Source organism: Mustela nigripes, chromosome 7 (assembly GCF_022355385.1).
Source record: "Mustela nigripes isolate SB6536 chromosome 7, MUSNIG.SB6536, whole genome shotgun sequence".
NCBI lineage: Eukaryota > Metazoa > Chordata > Mammalia > Carnivora > Mustelidae > Mustela > Mustela nigripes.
The window spans coordinates 50,709,433-50,728,056 of NC_081563.1; the positions used below are offsets into that span (position 1 = coordinate 50,709,433).

The following is an 18,624-nucleotide window of genomic DNA, read 5'->3' on the forward strand; positions in this document are numbered from 1 at the left end:
ATTCCATCCCCCCTCACCCCGAACGCCAGACCAAGGAATACAATAAACACGAACATTTATTGAGCGCTATGGGATAGGCTTACGTTAAATATGCACTTGGTGAGAGATTTCATGAACCCTTCCAATCCTATCGCGTTGGTACTATTATCATGCCCATTTTATAGATGGAGGAACTGAGGCTGAGAGGTTATGAAAGTTGTGCAAGGTCACAGCTGTAGGCTAAGTGGTAGAAAAGCAGACGTGGGCACCCGGCACCTGGCCCCAGTGCCCGTTTTCCGGCTCTGCGCTGGCCACAGCCTCCTCGAGGGAGGGGATCACTGAGCCGGGTCCCCAGCGCCTACCGACAGAGAGCGCGCAGGCACTGGTGGAAGTGGGCAGAGGACGAGCGGAGTGGAGGTCGCGGAAGACCACCTGAGCGCCAGACGAACGCCTTCCCAAAGAGGGGGTGAGGAGGAGGAAAGCACGGTTGTGAGAAGCAAATCATCGTCTTGCTAGGCGGCCGCAGGGAAGATCAGGCCGAGTCCGCACCTACTGACGGCTAAAGCGAGTCCAGAGAGTTGCCCATCTCCAGTCGGCTTTCCTCCCCGGCCCGCCCACCAGCCCGCGCTGTCCTGGAGCCGAATCCAAACTAAGAAATGCTAGGGCGCGGGTGGGGGGGGGGGGGGACGGTGGCAGTTGCTGTTAAGAGTTTAGGCCAATCAGCCCTCGGCCCCACTTCACTCGACCAATAGGAAGTAGGCTAAGGCGCAGAGGCGGAAAGTGTAGCTACACGAACAGGCATCAGAGCCAATCAGCCGTGGGCCTCGTTCCCGTCCGCCAACCAGCAGCAAGAGCGGGTCTGGGGGCTGGAGGCCGGAGCAGCTGTCAGGCTGAAGTCCGGCGAGCTAGCGCGGTGGGGCGGTCGGAGGAAGCGCGGCGCCGGGCCCGGCCCTGGAAATGGTCCCCGGCGCCGCGGGCTGGTGTTGTCTCGTGCTCTGGCTCCCCGCGTGCGTCGCGGCCCACGGTGAGCGGCAACGGGCTGGGCTGCGCTGCGGGGCGGGGCTGGCCCTCTATCTCGCTCGCGTGTCGGGCCGGGAGTCACGGGTCACCTTGGGGACCCCGCGAGTTCGGGGCAGGGCGGGTCTGAGGATGGGCGACTGGACTGGGTGGGTGCTGGCCCCCGGCGACTTGAGCAGGGCGCGGCCTGAGGCTGGACTCTGAGTCCTCAGCTCCCCACGTCGAAGCAGGACTCCTCTCCACGCCCCCAAGAGCGCCGACCCAGATGGCTGAAGGGGCGACCGGGAGAAAGAACAAGGGCCAGCTAGAGATAGTACAAGCTGGAGATACGTATGTGAGCATACAGGGACATACATTCTTACACGTGGGCTCACATGTACAGGCACACACATACACACACAACCTGTTTGCTCCTGAAGGAGCACATAAACATATACACCCTACACACACTTGAGCACATACGTGTACCCACACTTGATTTACACAGATCAGTAGATGCAAAGGCCAGGTGAAGATATGTGTGGGAAGGAGGAGGAGTTTAAAGAAGGCTTCTTGGGAATGTATCTGTATCTGGTGGGAAGTCCCCACTCCCGGGGTAAAAGCTGCGAGCCCAATGCCAAGCCAGTGGAACTCTCTCTGGTGGCTGTGATATGGCCTGGAGACAAGGATAGCTAAAGCCACAGTCAGGCCTAACCCTGACACACAGTAGTGGTGTGATAGTCTGTTGACTGACTACTTGACGTGTGGCAAGCAGCTTCCACATTTCCACATTCCTCAATCTCTCTGAGCTGAAGAACCAAGGATTCAAGTCCAGGTAAAATTTTAAACTTTGGTGCTGAAGAGAAGATCCTAAACCCCAGAAAAATCTGGTTGTTCTGAAAATTCTCTTCCTCAGTGCAATGGAGCTGAAAATAGTTCTTCACTCCTTCAACAACCTTTATTGAGCACCCACATATCCCAGCCGCTGTTACATAATGTGGATACAGCATTGAACTAAGCTCTGAAACTGTGGTTCTTGCCTTAGTGGAGGAGACAGACATTAAACAAAACAGTATGAATACTGTATAATTACAAATTATGTTGAAAGTGTCAAAGGAGAAAAAGCTCATTTTGGAGGGGCATGGGGGAGAGAGCAATGACAGGGCTTAAGGTTTCTCTAGGAAGTGACAGATCAGTTATGACCTAGCCAATGAGTAGGAGTGAGCCCGGTGAAGAGGCATAGCTGGGGTGGGGAAAGGGGAGGAAGCCTCCCACATAGAGGCAACGCCTATAAGAAGACTCAGAGAAGGGAAGAAACTGAAAGGAGGCCAGGAAGGAGTAGATGAGGTTGTAGCAGCCAAGGGCCAGATGGAAGAGGACCCTACAGGCCACAGTTGAGATTTAGATTTTATTTTGAACACAAAGGCTAGTTGTTGAAGGGTTCTGGAGCCATAAGCATGGTGACCTCATCGTATTTGCTTTACGATATTTTAAGAAGCCCCATGGCTGTTGTTTGGGGGGGGGGGGGATAGACCATAGAGAGCAAGAACAGAGGCAGACAGACCAGTTAAGAAGCTGGACCCATGAGGACAAGAAAGGACAGTGGCTGGACAAGGGGCATGGCAGTGGAACCGGAGTCAACTTTTAAGTTTTAGTGAGAATCGTTTTATACTCAGGCTACCACAGCTCCACCTTGAAACTCTCATGTCCACTTCAGAGCAAAGATGGATTCATCCCGAGAGAGAACACAGAGGCTCTCCCTCTTCCTGGCTCCCCTGTGCAGCAGCAGCAGCAGCAGCAGCTGATATGTCTGGGGTTACTAACTCTCTTTGCATCAGGGCAGAGACCATCCATCTCACCCATCAGGAGGACTCAACATGGCTAAAGCTGGGCCCCTGAGCCCAGACTACAGCCAGCCCCATTGAACAGTGGGTCCATGATCTGAACTTGAACCAGCTTGTTCTTTGGAGGCTTCTCACCCGTACTCTTTTATCTTTCAGGCTTACGCATCCATGATTATTTGTACTTCCAAGTGCTGAGTCCTGGAGACATTCGCTACATCTTCACAGCCACACCTGCCAAGGACTTTGGTGGTATCTTTGTAAGTTCAGGGAGACCCCTTTGTCTCTGATCTTATCTCCATCTCTATCCCACCAAGTAAGGCGACCCTCTCATCCCTTCAACCAATACTTGAGTGCTGGGACAGGGGAGAATGCAGAATCCTGGTCTGTCCTCCTGGGGCTGCTGTGCAGGAAGGAGTCACGGGTCACCTTGGGGACCCCGCGAGTTCGGGGCAGGGCGGGTCTGAGGATGGGCGACTGGACTGGGTGGGTGCTGGCCCCCGGCAACTTGAGCAGGGCACGGCCAGTGGTGCAGATTTCTGGTTAGCTACCCTCCCAGGTGTAATACAGACTTGAGCACCAGACAGGGACAAGCTGTCTTCTTTGAGGACATGAAATAGTGAGAAACCAAGGGCTCTGCTAGCTTTGCCTGCACTATGTGACTTAAGGCAGGTTACTTCCCCTTTCTGGGGAAGTAGAAACTTCCCCTGAAACCATACCAACTCTCCTACGTATCTCATAGAAAGGCAGGGTCGAGTGGGACAACTAGATAAGCCTTTATGAGAATTTAGTAAAAATACTTCAGTGCCCAACATACCGAAACCACTCCACGTTTCCTTCACACTTTGGGAAGAACCAATAGGGGACTGTCAGCCTGGTCTTGGAACTGGCATGGCTCCTCACCCTGACCTATCTAAATGTCTTCCAGCACACAAGGTATGAGCAGATTCACCTTGTCCCTGCAGAACCTTCGGAGGCCTGCGGGGAGCTCAGCAACGGTTTCTTCATCCAGGACCAGATCGCTCTGGTGGAGAGAGGGTAAGGAGCAGACAGACGCTGGCACCAGAGGAGGGCCCGGCATAGGGTAGATTCTGAGATCAGTGTTGGTGGTGGTGCTCTGAAACAATTCACATTTTGAATGGTCTTTAAGAAATGTCTTAAGATGATTCATGCCTTTTGGCCACTTATAAAAAATTCTCCCTGGTCCTTCTTTCATCCTTGCTGTGGCAGTCTGGAGGAGGGCTAGTTAGGATCTTGTCTTTCCTTTGGTCTCATCACCACCTCTTCCAGGGGCTGCTCCTTCCTCTCCAAGACCCGAGTGGTGCAGGAACACGGCGGTCGGGCAGTGATCATCTCTGACAATGCAGTTGACAATGACAGCTTCTACGTGGAGATGATCCAGGACAGTACCCAGCGCACAGCTGACATCCCTGCTCTCTTCCTGCTCGGCCGAGATGGGTGAGGGCTCCTAATCTCTGGCTGTATCAGCACCAGGCTGGGTGCCATGACTTGGGGAGGTCAAGGGCAATCACCAGTCCTTTCCCGCAAGCCTCAGTTGGAGGGCCAAGTGCTTGGGCTCTAGAACTCCCAGAGTGATGGGGACAGTGGGGCATGATGGGGTGCTGAGAAAGTGACCATCACCACCTCTCTTCATGCCCTCCCAGCTACATGATCCGTCGCTCCCTGGAACAGCATGGGCTGCCATGGGCCATCATTTCCATCCCAGTCAATGTCACCAGCATCCCCACCTTTGAGCTGCTGCAACCACCCTGGACCTTCTGGTAGAAGAGTTGGTCCCACATAACCAGCCTTAAAACAACTCTGGGCTGGGAAAGGAAAATCCAGGAATTCTGCTCTTTGGGAATTGGGGACAGGTGGAGTTGGGTAGAGGAAAAAGGCTTGGGCCTTGGCTATGCTAAAAGCCACGCCACTGGCCTTCCCTTCCTCAGGGCCCCCAAACATCTCATGCTATGGGAAGAGTCAGGCCCCAGAGCTTCTTGGCTAGAATCTGGAACAAAAGGGGCTAAAGCCAAGTGGCCCAAGAGCCACCTGTGACCTGTCACATCCCACCTGGCTCCAGCCTTCCCTTGCCAGGGTCTCCTCAGTGTGCTTCACAGCACTTGCTGGAGTGGTTCTAGGAGCTTTTGTTTGAGGAATTAATAAACCCTCACTGACTTTTTAGCAATAAAGCCTCTCATCAGGGTTGCAACTGTGTCCTAGAGTAAGAGCACATGGGCGGGAGGGGCCTTCCTACTCATCTGGTCCCATGCCCTTATTTTGAGGGGTAGGAAACTGAGTCCCCCAGAGGGTAAATGACTTAACCAAGGTCCTTCAGGACCTGTGCTTAGGCTACCACCAACCTTGGATCCTGATAAAGCCTGCTTCCTGCTCAAGAACTCAGGAAGCCATAGGTCAGTCCCCTGAGAAGACTCCTGTGATAACCTGGTCCTGGGGATCCACATTAGACCACAGAAGACCTGGGCTATTGGCATGTGGAAACATGTAAAGCAGAGCGTGGGCAGACAGTGCAGAGAGGAGCCCAAGCTGAGGAGCTGTGGCTCCCCTCTCTGCCATCACCTGGTCTACACTGCGTGCCTCTGCACCACCTCAGTGACTGCTATGGGCCCCAGGCAGCTTGTCAAGTCATTCTCCACAAAGCATTCCTGCAGAGGCCTGTCACCACTCACACTTTATTGGAAACAGTGGGCAGGCAGGGGCGGGAGGGGGGTGCTGGCTGCTATGAAGGAGTAAGAGCCCAAGAGGCCACACAGGTGGGGCACCACCTGACTCATGATCTAGGACAGACTATGGGGTGGGCACCTGCCCTCTCAGAGATCCCTCAGCAGGGGTGGTGGCAGGCCCGCCAGGAAGGTAGGCAGGCAAAGAAATTGCAAGTGATGGTCTGTAATTCTCAGAGCATCCAACCCAAGAGTGAGGGGTGGTGCTAACTGAGGGGAGATGGGAGGGTGACACAGGCAGGGCTTAAGTCAGAATATCTAGCCCAGCTCCTCTAGGTTTCTGGAAGACTTCAATGTTCCTCTCTGGAGACCCCAAAGATAGAGATCAAGGCCAGGAGAGCCCCTCACTGACCCATATTAAACTGATCCCAGGGAAGCCTTTTGGGCATCCAAAATTAAGGAGCACAGGCCTGTTGTGCCCCAGTGTCAGCCAAGCTGCTGGAGTCCTCGGTGGGAAAGAGTGTGAGGAAGGGGTGATGATCCCCCACATGCTGAGGGAGGATCCCCTCCTGAGGGAAGCAGAGGCCTCCTGCATACCCCATGTGGCCAGCCACTGTGCCAGGGCCTGAGAAACAAGGCACAAGGTACAGAGATTCCGGAGTCTGGGGAAGGGGTTAATCTCCACTCCCCCAGAAGTTGAAATAAGGACGTGAGGAGGTGGGCAGAAGGAAGTATCCCCTTGGTCCAGTGTCCAGGGCACAAAGCCTCAGGGGAGATGCTCTGGAGGCCTGGAGGCCAGGCTGCTCCTTCCTGCCTCTCCCAGCAGTGCTAGCAGGAGACAGTTGCCTTAGCAGCTTTAACAGTGGGAGGTGGGGAAGAAGGTAGAGGCAGCTCAACCCCTCTCCTGTCACTTCAGTGCAATCAGGCCGTCCTCAGATGGCCACTTTGTTACCCCCTCTGTAGCAGGTTGAAAGGGGTGAAGCCTCAGGTGGACAGGTAAGCGGGGCCGGGGGCAAGAGACACTGTTACGGCCTGACCTTGGCTGCAGCTGCTACACCTGGAGAGTGTGTGCATGTGTGTGCGCGTGTGCGTGTGCGTTGTGCGGGGACAGTTCTGAGAGGCTCAGTGACAGCGCAGAGCCTGAGCCCCTCAGCAGCAGTGTCCAGGGCATGAGGTCTGGTGGGAGGTGAGTGCCTAGGGCCTAGGGTCCTACCCTCTGGCAGAAACAGAGCTGGAACGGGCGGGGGGTGGAGTGGGAAGATAGCAGGCAAGGAGAGTGGGGAGCTCCTTCCAAGCCTCCCCTCTGGGGGAAGGCCCCCTTTTCCTGCAGGGTCTGGGGTGATGTCACACATCAGTCATCTCATCGCCTAGCTCCGCATCTTCTGGCTCTCCTTCCTCCTCCTCTTCCTCTTCCTCCTCCTCCGAGGTCACGTTGGGTTCATCAGCCTCTGCCAGGCATTTGGGGCAGGAACAGACAAACAGATAGTTCTCTCTGCAGGGGATGGGGGGAGGGTGGTGAGGGTGCAGTCGGGCGGCCACCAGGACAGAGCCTCCCGGAGCCTGGCCACCCACCACATCCCCAGCTGACACCTGAGGATCTTGTGGCGGCTGTGGCGGCTACGCTCCCGCTGACAGCAGTCTAAGTAGCTGATACAGATTTCCTGGAGGGCAGAGAAGAGGAGGGGTCAGACAGCTGCTCTCTCTTAGATGGGCTTGGGGCCTCCCCAACCACTGGCCGAGGAGAGGGGACTGTGGTTGGCCTCAGGCCACGGCTATGGGCACTCAGTGGCCATGGTCTGTGGCTGGGGTCAGAAGTAATCTTGACACAGTGCCACCTGCTCTGGAAGAAGACTCAGCCAGGCTCCATGCACTGTACTAACAGCCCCCAAGCTCACACATACCCCCACAGCCCAAGCCACGAAGAGTCGTATCTGGCTTTCTTAGAAGCTGTGCATTTGTTGACCAAAAGGTGGCTAGGAAGAAGCTGGGCATCTAGTTACGTCTCAGTCACTGCTCTGAGGCTTTCTGGTTATTTTTTGAAGAATTGGGGGGTAGGGTGGGGTTAGAGCATAATTATGGGTAAAAAGACTCCTACCCTGGGGCATGTGAGGACTCAACCAAACAGCCTGAACTTGGGGCTCTAGCCACTGTTGCTCCCAGTACCAAGGGGAAACTTGCAAGGCCCACTGCTCCCCCGCCCCCCAGCCCCTGCCCTACAGCTCCCAGCCCCCTCACCTCTCCTGGCTTGATATCCTCCAAGGCAGTGACATGCAAAAGGAAGTTGTTTTCTGGGAAGGAGGTCTCTGCATTGGGGACACAGCTGTGGTTACCTGGGTCATGAGAGGCAAGTCATAAGGACTGCTGACTAACAAAAATAACAGCCTGGCAGAGCTCCCATCCTTCCTTGTTCTCTCATCGCTGCTACAGCTGTGCAGGTCTTGGCACCCAAGTTTCCCAACTCCCTGTCCAGTGCTCTTTCCTGAAGACCCCAGAGCACAGGCACAAATGCACTCCCACTTCACACCGCCTCCCACCTGCCGTCACTGCCCCTGCTGTCCTCAGCACTGGGCAGCTTGATTCTCAGTTGTTTCCAGTATCCTGCAGAGGGAGGGACAGGGCTGTGAAAGGAACACCTGCCCAGGCCGGACCCCTTAACTCAGTCCTGTCTGCTACTGGGCATCTGGGAACAGCTGAACCAGACCCTCTGCAAGCCTAGTCTGGGGGCAGAGTGGCCCACGTCCTGGGAGGGGGTGCTCACAGTGAGGAAACCCAGGGGGAGAGGGTGAGATCTGGAAAAGACAATTCTGTGAGCTGGCTTTGCCCCTCTCTGTCCAGGGCTATTGAGCCTCAGCTTCCAGCCTGAGCTCCCTCCCAGGAGTCTGAGGACCTCCCAGGCTCTTACAACACTCCCCCCCGACCCGAAACCCGGCAGGGCAGTGTCGGTGCGAAACCGAGTCTTCTGTTTGCAAGAATCAGAACTCTTGCATCCTGCCTTAGCACAGGGCCTGGCCCACTGGAAGGTTTTATATATACACATATATTAAGTCCAGGGTATGAATGAATGAGAAAATGATGGAACAAAAAGGCCCAGGAGAATCCCCAAGGAAACTCAGACCTAATCCTGCTCTCAGACTCCTCTCCACCAGCCTACCAGGGCCACCCCTCCTCAATGCCATGACTCACAGCAGCTCTGAAGCACAAAGAGGCCAGATCCTTCACAGTTAAGAAACTCGCCAGTGGCTGTAAGACAGTAATATGCAGATGTTATTCTACCCATTTTACTTGGGGGAATGAAACTAGGCTTGTAAGGACAGGCACTGGCTCTACTGTCTTACCACTTGGCTACTACCAGTTCATCTGAACTTGCTTCTTGGAGACATGAGCTTTTCTGTAAATGGTATCACCACACTTGTCCAGCACCCCCCACCCCCAGCATCGAGCCTCTGTATGGATCTCAGAGTCATGGCTTATCTATGTGTCCTACGGATGGATCTGAAGCTTCCCATAGGCACACAGGGATTATCTTCCCCAACTATTCGGTCAGAACTCCCTCAGAAGGCTATGTGTCTGACTGGGGGGCATCTGAGGTTGGGTGAGACCAAGGCTCCATCTCACCAACCTGCCTCGATGTCCTTGTACAGCTGGTCAATGAAGGCGTCCAGCTGCTCTCGGTCCTGAGGCTTCAGCTCCAGAGCATCACAGGCATGGACCCACTGGCTCAGGGAGCTGGGGGGTCCCAGGCATCCACGGTTGGAGAGGAGCAGGCCCAGCTCACAGGGCTCTCCACCTCTAGGCAAGTTAAGCCCACTTCCTTCTCCAGGGCACGGGCCCATCTTCCCCAAAAGACCAAGGCTCCCAAGAGCAAATTCTAACACCTCAGTCTTCTGACTCCCACCACTGCCTCCAGTCCCGCTCTCTGGCCACAGAATCATACTTTACCCCATCCTAATCCTGAAAGGAGGTGTGCTACCTTCCAGCCCTAAGGGGACAAGTTCAATAGCTTTGGAATGTTCTCTCCTAACCTGGTCCCAATTCCTTGGCCATTGGTCCCAACAAGAGCAAAGAGAGACCGGAATCCATCTGGAGTAAACCACTGTGGGGAGAAGAAAAATGAATGCTCAGGTTCCAGCCACTCGCTTTTCTTCCTGACACAACTCTCTATTCAGGAAGTCTTCTCTGAGTCAGTCCCATCCCAACTTCATACCAGGTCAGCTCTGGCTTAGCTCTCCGAGTAGGAGGTGCTGACCGGGTTGCTCCCGGAGAGCTGGAGCCATTGGTTCCCCGCCCTGCCCCCCCGCCCGCGCTCACCTGGCTGAGCGCCTCCTCATAGAGGGCCTCTGTGAAGAGTCTCCGTAGAAGTTCCAGCTGGCCCTGGTTTGGGGGAAGCAGGGAGAGATGTGCATCCCTGGGGATTTGCCATGAGCACCCAGACAGGCCCCAGAAGACCAGGAGAGGGAAGGAAAAAAGGGCCAGCTCATGGAAGAGCTTTCCCTAAAGGCAAAGGAAGCCCACAGAGTCTTTATTTGTAAAGAACTTTGGCAGTCTGGTGAATTGTTCCAACTTAGGGGGGCGAACCCCAAATTCCTCCCTATCCTACAGCGATTGTACCAGGAGGGCTGAGGCAACGTGGCTTGGAAAGTCTGTCCTCACTGTCATCTTCCAGGCTCCCTAACCTAGTCTCTGGCCCAGCCTGACTCCCTATCTCCTCTCCTCAGAATGAATGGAGGCCCCCCCAGCTCCCTTTAAGCCCTGCCTGTACCTTTAGGGAGCTCCTGCATGGAAGTTGGCTGTCCTTGGTGAGAATGCGTAATCTTTGGGTGGGAATAAGTACTCAGCACATCGGCAGCTAAAATCCTCCTGTTTCACGCTGCTCCCTCACTCTTTGGACCCCCAACCCTCTGTTTTCCATTATAACTGACTTGCCCACTGCTATCCTATCATGAGATTCTGCCTAACTTTGTCAGGGCACCGAACCCCTCCTTCCTCTCTCATCACCCCACTTCTCAACTCTTGGTCTGTGTTAGGTCACAAGGTGAAATAGTAGCAGGAATATAGGCCCTCTAAATAGATTTTTGGCCCCAGGTTCTAACCTCTTCCTGGGGCTGGGAAGGGACCAAATGTGGAGCTCCCATCAGACAGCCACAGAACCATCCAAGGCTGTTGCGGGTGGGGGGGATCTCAGGAGAAGACTGACCTTGAATTTGTCCCCCAGGAGTTTGTGGACAATTTCCTCCTCCTCGTTGGCCGTTTTATTACAGAACTGGGAGAAGAGCCTGATCCAACGATCTTTATCCTTGGCCTGCAGTGAACAAATATACTTCAGAGTCACATTCACTATGCCCGTGTGTGTATGCATGTGCATATGTGGACTCCAGGATGCCTGCCTCCTTGCTGCTGCTTGTGCCCAGGCGGGAGGGTAGCCTGTGACTCTGAGGCCCCTGCCATTAGGGAAACACCAGCACACAGGAGGTTCTCTGTAGACCCTTCTCGGCCTGGGGACTTCCGCCGTGCCACACCCACACCCAACCTTCTCCCCAGCTGGGCCAGGCTAGCCGGTTCAACACCACTTGAAGAAACAGGATGATGAGGCTGAGAAGCTTCAGTGTTAGCAGAAGGGGTTGGAGTGGCTCCTCTCACTTGACACGTAAGGCACGATCTTGAGAAAGTGGCGCCTAGAAGCTGAGTGTGTGACCTGCTGCCGCACAGGACGCCCTCTCCCAGATCAGAGTCTCTTGCCGGAGCTGTAGGTAGCTGCTCCTGATGTTTCCACAGCCTAGGCGGAGCTGCATCCAAGGCAGGGTCTCGAGGTTGCGGGGGTGGTGACTGAGGCCAAGAGGCAAACGAGGTCAGAACTGGCTGCCCTGGGAGGGCTGGGTGGGCTCACCTGCTTCACCGTGGCCACCATCCGGGCCATCAACATGATGCTTGCCGTCTCAGGGGGGTAGTGAACACTCCTGGGGAGAAAGAAAAGGATATGGCCTGAAATTCCCTCCGCGGTAGCTGCGTGCAGGGAAGTCCAGGCTGACTGCCACAGAGAGTCCTTCCTGCCGACTCCATTTATAACCAAAGAGAGGAAGTCACTGGCAAGGACGTGGGCAGGACTTCACATCTCTATGGGCACCATGGGGCTCTTCCTGGGAGTGTGTAAAATGCTGAGGACAGTGGGGCTGGGGGGTCACATGGAAGGTGATGTGACCTCAGTTTAACCCCGAGATGGAGGAAAAACCTGGGGGATGGTAAGTTTAAGAAAGATGACTATATCTGCTCATCTCAGGCAAAGAGGGAAGATAAAAGGGGGAAGAGATGAAGTGCTACCTACCTCCAGGCTTCCTGCAGCTTATTGAGAGGGTGCAGGGGGTCATCCTGGGAGGGCCCTGGGCACAGGACCTGATGATACTGCTCAGCAGCCGCCAGCCGACATTCTGCACTGCAGTACATCACCTGGTGGAGTGGGGCGACGTCAGCACCCCAGGATCTGGCCACGGGGTGAGGCGCAGATAGCCCTCCAGGCTACTCGCCTCCGCTAACTTCTCCGAGCAGCCTGAGCAGTAGCTCAGTGGCATCACGAGGGCCGAAAGCACACAGAGACCCGGAGCATGTGAGAGGGGCACCCAGGCTTGTAAAACAATGGGAAGGAGGGAGCTTTCAGACAGAGGGAAGAGCCCCTGCTAGGCTGCTGGGAAGAGGGCAAGTTCCCATTTTCTATTTTCTAGACAGTGGGACTGGGACAGGGAGGACAAAGCTGGAACAGGAATGGAGCCTTCTGACGCTCTTCCCCTCCATCATGGTTCGCTGGGGCCCTTAGCAGGTCTGTTGTCATTCCTATCTCCTCGCAGAGGACTGCAGCTAAGGCCTCTCCTCCACCCCCAGGTGCAATTCCGGGGGCTGCTTACCTGACAGTGTGGACAGTTCTGGTGGAGATCCTTGCGCACGGCACACAGCTCGGGGTGAGGCAGAACCTGGCCTGGCTTTCCTGTCAGCCTCTGAGCATTCTCCTCCGCCTTCTCCAGTGCCCGAAGGCAGTGGTCACAGGCTGAGGAAAAGAGCCACACAGGAAAACGCGTGCGTCTTTATACCAGGGGTCATGTTCTGTCTCGTTCACAGCAGTATCCCTAGGGCTAACAATAGTGGCTGGCACACAGCAGGTGCTCAGCAAACATTTGGGAAGTAAGTAAATGAATGACTGTATTACAGAACAGAACGAGTGAATGCTTTCACATGCATTCCAGGGCAGACTGGTTTTCTTCCCTCTCTGGAGTCCCACCCCTCCTGTCAGGCACTCTGCCCTTCCCAATGTGACTTAATCTGTGGAGCTTCTCTCCTATCCCCCAGACTGTGCTTTCCCCACATTCGGCAGCCAGCTGACCCTCCTTTCATGTTTGTCTCTAGCCTAAGAAAAGTGTAAAGAAAGCACGTGGCTGGAAAAGCTAAGGGCATCCTACCTGCTTCTGATGCCTAACTCCACCTGTTTTGATCAAAGGGCCTGTGGCCTCCTCTTGGTGCAGGGAGGCACGTTAGCACAGAGACCTTCAGCATGACACCCAGGCCCTTATACTCTGACTCAGACTGAGTTCCACCTGAGCAACAGTCCTCCCCACCCCCAACAGGGAGCAGGCTGGAAGAGCCCCTCCACCGCTCACCCCCAGTCCCAAATGCCCTGAAGCTAGAGACAAGCATGGTTCTCAGGCATGGCTCTCCAAGGGAAGATGAACTTCTCTCCCAACGCCTGAAGTCCCAGAGACATCAGCTAACGTAGCTGTCTTCCATGCACAACAGCAGCTGGGCCCAGCAGCCACGAGGAGTGGATGAGATGTGCTCACCTCGGTAGCGATAAAGTGCATTCCAGAGAAACTGTGCGGCCACCAGAGGCCGTTCTACAAAGATGGTCTCCCCCTTCTGGATCAGTTGTGTGGCAAACAGCCCCTTACCCTACCAGGGAGAGAAGGAATAGGATGATCATAGGGAGAGAGAAGACCTAGCTCCAATGGTTCCCGGAGGGCTGCCCAGCATCACCTCCCACACACCCTCCTCTCAGGAGAGGCCTCTCTGCCTTGGGAGGGTTCACGGAGCATGGTCAGCGCCCTCCATAACTACCTCCTCTGCAAATGCAGCTCTGACCTACTTTCAGTCCCACTTCTTTCAGCCTGGTCAGAGCAGAAGGACTAGGATGGGGAGGGTGCCACCATGTCAGCCAGAGGAGGAGAATTTTTGGAATGGCTGGAAGCGCACTGAGGCTCCTGTACCAGGAGCTGGTAATGACAGGACAATCTTCTTGGTGTCACCCATGTGGCCCTCCAGGACCCTGGCAGTGATGCTGCTGCTCAGAGCTGCAGAGGACTCCTATGCCACAGAAGAGGGAGCCCTAGTTTGGGGGAGAATGTGCTGCATTTCTCTGGTCCATGGGACACTCATAGGACCCAACCAGTTCTCAGTGTTATACTGAAAGGAAGGATGATTCCGAGCCCTAATACCATCTGCTGTGAAATGAGCCAACTGCTTCATTTCTTTGCATCTGTTTTGTATATGAAAGGTATTATCGTAGTACCTACCAGGTAGTTTCCATGACACACCTCAGCCCAGGTGAATGTACCTTATGAGCTTTAGCTCCTTACTACTCAAAGTGACGTTGACAGGCAGCATGGCGTCATCTGGGAGACTGTTAGAAATGCAGAATCTCAACCCCCTCCAAAAGACTTGCTGAAGGAGAATATGCATTTTAACAGGATGCCCAGGTGATTAGTGTGCACGTTAAAGTCTAGAACTCTGGTCTAAAGCACTGTGCACATCATGTAAGACATGAAGGAGATGCAGAGGGACACAGAAAACGGCTTTGGGACCCAGGCAGTTACTGGCCCTGTGGGGCACTTACTCCCACCGCTCACTTAGAGAAGGGTGCCGCCCTGAACTGCACTGAACTGTCACCAAAAGAGAAAGTAAGAAAGAAAGAAAGGGAGAGAGAGAGAGAGAAAGGGAAGGAGGGAAGGAGGGAAGGAAGAGGAAGGCAAGAACCGACGGACTGATACAGCAGTAAATGTCCCATCATGTGGCCTCTTAGGTAGCTCCCCATTTACTTCTAGCACTGGCACTGTGGCTAGAAAGCAGCACCTCCCAAACTCAGAGGAGCAGGGATGTGTAGACCAGGATGGCTCTGAGCAACCCATGAGCTACAGTTCACAACCCTGAACAACTTGGGTAGCTCTAACAGCAGAGTGGGACAGCTAGCATGAAACCTCTGGCTAAAGCCGTTGATGCATCCTTGGTTGTCTTCTTGGAACCCCACCTTCAAGCCTTTCAGGGCCGGACCCAATCTAGCAAAATGAAAAGATGGTCTTCCTCTATGGGACAAAGGGAGATGAACACAGACCCACATTATCGTGGACAATCTCAAATCTCAACACTGGGTAAATAACGATGTCTTTCTCTCTCTTTCTGAAGGCCCAATGCAGAAAGTATTTAGTAATCAAAACAATGAGAACAGAATCGGAGCTGGTTTCTTTATGAAACCGTTCACCCCCCAAACATAAAACAGTGTTTTAAGAAAAGCAGCTTTCATTAATATTACCAAGAGGCTTGGAGAAAAGTGAGCCTGAATGAGAGGGCCAGAAACTTGCAAAGATGGCTCTAATTTGAAAAGTTAAGTTTTAGGAAAAAGACTGTAAATTTTAAAAGCTTTACTACATGGGTAATATTCTAGGAACATAGAAATTACCAGAACCAAATTCAAAAGGAAGAAAGCCTAGGGACACCTGGGTGGCTCAGTTGGTTGGGTATTTGCCTTTGGCTCGGGTCATGTTCCCAGGGTCCCATGTGGAGCTCCTTGCTTGGGGAGGGCAGCCTGCTCCCTGCTCTGCCTAATGTTACCTCTGGCTCACGCTCCCCCTGCTTGTGTTCTCTAACTCTTTCTCTGACAAATAAATAAAATCTTAAAAAACAAACAAACAAACAAACAAACAGAAAACAAAAGGAAGAAAGCCTAGACAAAGAAGCAGTGCCAATATCTGGCTGACCTGCACCTGTACAGCATTCTGGTTGGCATCCATCCTCTTTGGTCAGACACTATCATGTTCTGATTGGTCCTGTCCCTGGCAGAGTAGTTGCTAAATTTTTGAAAGCTCGCTCCTGCCAATATCCAGAGAAGCAACAGAGAAAATAGTAAAAAAACAACCCCCATGTGAGGACCCTAGACCATATGGTTCATGAGCCACCTCTCTCAAGCCAAAGAATAAGTAATTCTCATGCTATTTAAACTACTAAGTAACAGAGGAAAAAATGGAAAGCATCTCCATTTTACCAAAAAACAAGTGTAACTCTGATGCAGTAACCGGAGGAAGAGAGCACAAAGAAAAAAACCTCATAAGCAATCTCACTTGATGAGTACAGATGCAAAAAGCCTGGGATAATCTATCTTGTCACCATGTCTAAGTGGGTATGTGATTTTCTCCAGCTGCAGATCAGATGTGGGCATGGAGAGGCTGGCCAACACATTCTTCCAGAGGTGGGGTTTGATAGAAGGCTAGGACAGGACAACTGGGCAAGTAGAGCGGCTGATGTGATGATGTTAGAGGAAGAACGGAAGAGAGGAGGGGATGAGAGAGAGGCTGTGCAGTGAAGGCGAAGGTGACTATCTCCGTGTGCTAGGAGTGATGGAACCTGGACACCATCAAACTATGAGCTGATCAAGAACACCAGAGGCCTGTGTGCAGACAGAGATGTGAGCGGCTGAGGAGGTCAAGAATATAGGGGAGCTGCTTTATCACGGAAGGAGAGGAACGCTCCAGGTGCATCTGGAGTGGGAAGAAGTCAATGGAAGGTTGGGCTCTGAAGAGCAGAAGGTAGATGACTAGAGAAGGCTGACATCTTGGGCAGGGACTGGGGATACACATAGCCATTACACATGATAAATTATTCAACCTCCTCAGTAAACAAAGAAATGTAAATGAAAACAAAGCCATACCATTTTGCACATATCATACGGCAAAGTTAATTTGGAAAGAAAATACTCTGCTAGGGAGAACAAAAGGATGTGTGCACAGAAATTGAGCTGCAAGACTTCGGACCTCAGGATGAAAAATAAAATAAAATATAAAAGTCCATAAATAAGTAGTTGGTTGACCTATTTAGAAACAGGTTTATTGATGTTGATTCACTACTGCATCAAAAAGCGATTGCAAAAATTATAATTTTAATATCCACATATTTGCACAAGCATAGGATTATGAGTGATTTTTGCCTTCTCTTTCCTCACATGCATTTTTCTACAAGTAACTTTTGAAACACAATAACATAACAAAATCCTGGCATTTCTCTGTCAAAACGCTTCAAACGGGCCACGGGTTTAGAGCTCAGTTTCCAAATTCCTTAGCATTCCAAGGCCTTTCGTGAAGGGTCTTGGCCTCCCTCCACACCCATTTCCAAATCTCACTCAGAAAGTTCCCTGAGGGCCCACGCTTTTTTATACCTAAATTTCCTCTGCTCAGCATATCCCCGCCCACCGTACCTGGGGCTCAGCAGCGAAGTCCCCCCACTAGCCTGGCCGGAAAAGCCCGGCGCCACCCGCCTCGGCCCCGCCCGGAGCTACAGGAGCAGAGCCCCGGGCTGGCGCACCGGGTCCCGCGGGAAGGGGGCGCGCGCGCACGGAGACTTCGGAGCCCCGGGTCCACCGCGTGACCTCCCCGGAAGCCTGCGCGCGGGGACAGACAGGGAACCCCCGGGCCGCGAGTAGGGACGGAGCGGTAGAGTCCGAGCGGCAGAGGAGCTTCTGCTCCGGGCCCTGGATCCCGTGGGGCTGTCTCCAAGGTCGGACAGGGTAGAGGGCTCCCGGAGAGTCCGCCTTGTCCTCACCTTAGCGCTGCTTACGAAGCGGACTTCCACGGCGACCCGGGCCCTACCTGCCACGCCCACGCAGAAAGAGAACACGTCGCACATGGAGGCCGCCATCTTGGGCGCGCCTCCGCCTTATGACCCTTGACCCCGCCTCGACCTGGGAGGCCCCGCCCCTCTCCGGCCCCGCCCCCGGTGTGTGTGTCCGAGGACCTCGGGTTTACGCTCTAGGGTGTACGTGCGGACTTAGATCCCTTTAATCTACGTGTTTAGGTCGATTGGTTCGGTGGCTGGATGTAGCTGGGTCTGCCTTTGTGTTTTACATCTGTTTGGTTTTTCGTCTGTGTCTTCGTACATACCTGTGTATCCTAGCGTATGGGTGGGTGTATAGTTTTGATGTATCTGTGTGCCGTTCGTGTTTATGTGCCCTGTTGTCTCTGTCCACCCATTGGCCCGTTTAGAGTCAAGCGCTCTTTAGACCTAGCGGAGAGCGGGGGTGGGCAGCAGTCAGCCGACCTCTACCCTCTCTGATCCACCTGAAAGGAGGGACTAGCTTACTGCACGTGTCCATCCTACTCGCTCGGGTGCAAGAATTCCCCCTTCCTTGGGCCTTCAAGCTGGACTTGTGCTTCTCTCAGCCCCTTCAGGGGCATAGGCACCTTGCAGCCTAGGGGTGGTGGAAGGTGGTACACGGTGCACCTCAGGTCTGAGGACCCCTGAAATTGTATGCAGGAGTGTGCATATGCACATTGTCTTGGGAACAGGAGAGGGGCCTGTTCTTTCATTCAGGACCCCAAAAGCCTGATGCCATGGACGTATAGCATCTGTTCCCACAGCCAAGGCTGACCACTGTTTCCTTGCCTCGTTTCCTTGTCCTGCAATGGATGCTGTGCTCCTTGAAAAACACATTGTTTATATCTGTTATGGTATGGTGACATCAGGGATTGGGGAGAGCCCAGGAACTGCTGAATAGGTTAAGTCTTTTATTTTTTAAATAATCTATATTTTTAAAGATTTTACTTATTCATTTGACAGAGAGACACAGCGAGAGAGGGAACACAAGCAAGGGAAGTGGGAGAGGGAGGAGCAGGTTTCCCGATGAGCAGGAAACCTGATGTGGGGCTTGATTCCAGGACTCTGGGATCATGACCTGAGCCAAAGGCAGACGATTAAGGACTGAGCCACCCAGGCACCCTATTTTTTTTTTTTTTTTAAATGAGTCAATTGAAGAAGCAGGTGCTGGAAGAGGCAGATGCAGCTGGATCCCTTTGATTAACAGAGTGGACTTTGGGTCCGGCATTAGGATTTCC

At 53.5% G+C, this 18,624-nt stretch overlaps 2 protein-coding genes across 2 annotated transcripts; one reads left to right on the forward strand and one right to left on the reverse strand.

Moving 5' to 3' along the window:
* Nucleotides 1-834: 834 nt before the first annotated feature.
* PRADC1 (protease associated domain containing 1) lies at nt 835-5,019 on the forward strand. The gene is made up of 5 exons (XM_059405842.1): nt 835-1,003; nt 2,976-3,076; nt 3,745-3,854; nt 4,107-4,274; nt 4,481-5,019. Exons 1-5 carry the CDS (start codon nt 937-939, stop codon nt 4,599-4,601), a joined length of 567 nt encoding a protein of 188 aa, XP_059261825.1. The 5' UTR covers nt 835-936; the 3' UTR covers nt 4,602-5,019.
* Nucleotides 5,020-5,486: 467 nt separating this feature from the next.
* On the reverse strand, nt 5,487-17,457 carry SMYD5 (SMYD family member 5). Its single transcript, XM_059405841.1, has 13 exons — nt 17,336-17,457; nt 13,315-13,423; nt 12,388-12,527; nt 11,814-11,935; nt 11,379-11,448; nt 10,689-10,793; nt 9,803-9,865; nt 9,517-9,587; nt 9,114-9,220; nt 8,678-8,734; nt 7,730-7,824; nt 7,085-7,155; nt 5,487-6,986 (listed from the first exon to the last, which is right to left on the reverse strand). Exons 1-13 carry the CDS (start codon nt 17,429-17,431, stop codon nt 6,839-6,841), a joined length of 1,254 nt encoding a protein of 417 aa, XP_059261824.1. The 5' UTR covers nt 17,432-17,457; the 3' UTR covers nt 5,487-6,838.
* Nucleotides 17,458-18,624: the final 1,167 nt, after the last annotated feature.

Coding starts and splice junctions, on each gene's coding strand:
- PRADC1 (XM_059405842.1), top strand. CDS start 937: ATGGTCCCCGGCGCCGCGGGCTGGTGTTGTCTCGTGCTCTGGCTCCCC. Junction 3,077..3,744: donor AGGACTTTGGTGGTATCTTT/GTAAGTTCAGGG, acceptor AATGTCTTCCAG/CACACAAGGTATGAGCAGAT. Junction 4,275..4,480: donor TTCCTGCTCGGCCGAGATGG/GTGAGGGCTCCT, acceptor ATGCCCTCCCAG/CTACATGATCCGTCGCTCCC.
- SMYD5 (XM_059405841.1), bottom strand. CDS start 17,431: ATGGCGGCCTCCATGTGCGACGTGTTCTCTTTCTGCGTGGGCGTGGCA. Junction 11,936..12,387: donor AGAACTGTCCACACTGTCAG/GTAAGCAGCCCC, acceptor CCACTCCACCAG/GTGATGTACTGCAGTGCAGA. Junction 7,825..8,677: donor CTTTGTGCTTCAGAGCTGCT/GTGAGTCATGGC, acceptor CTCATGACCCAG/GTAACCACAGCTGTGTCCCC.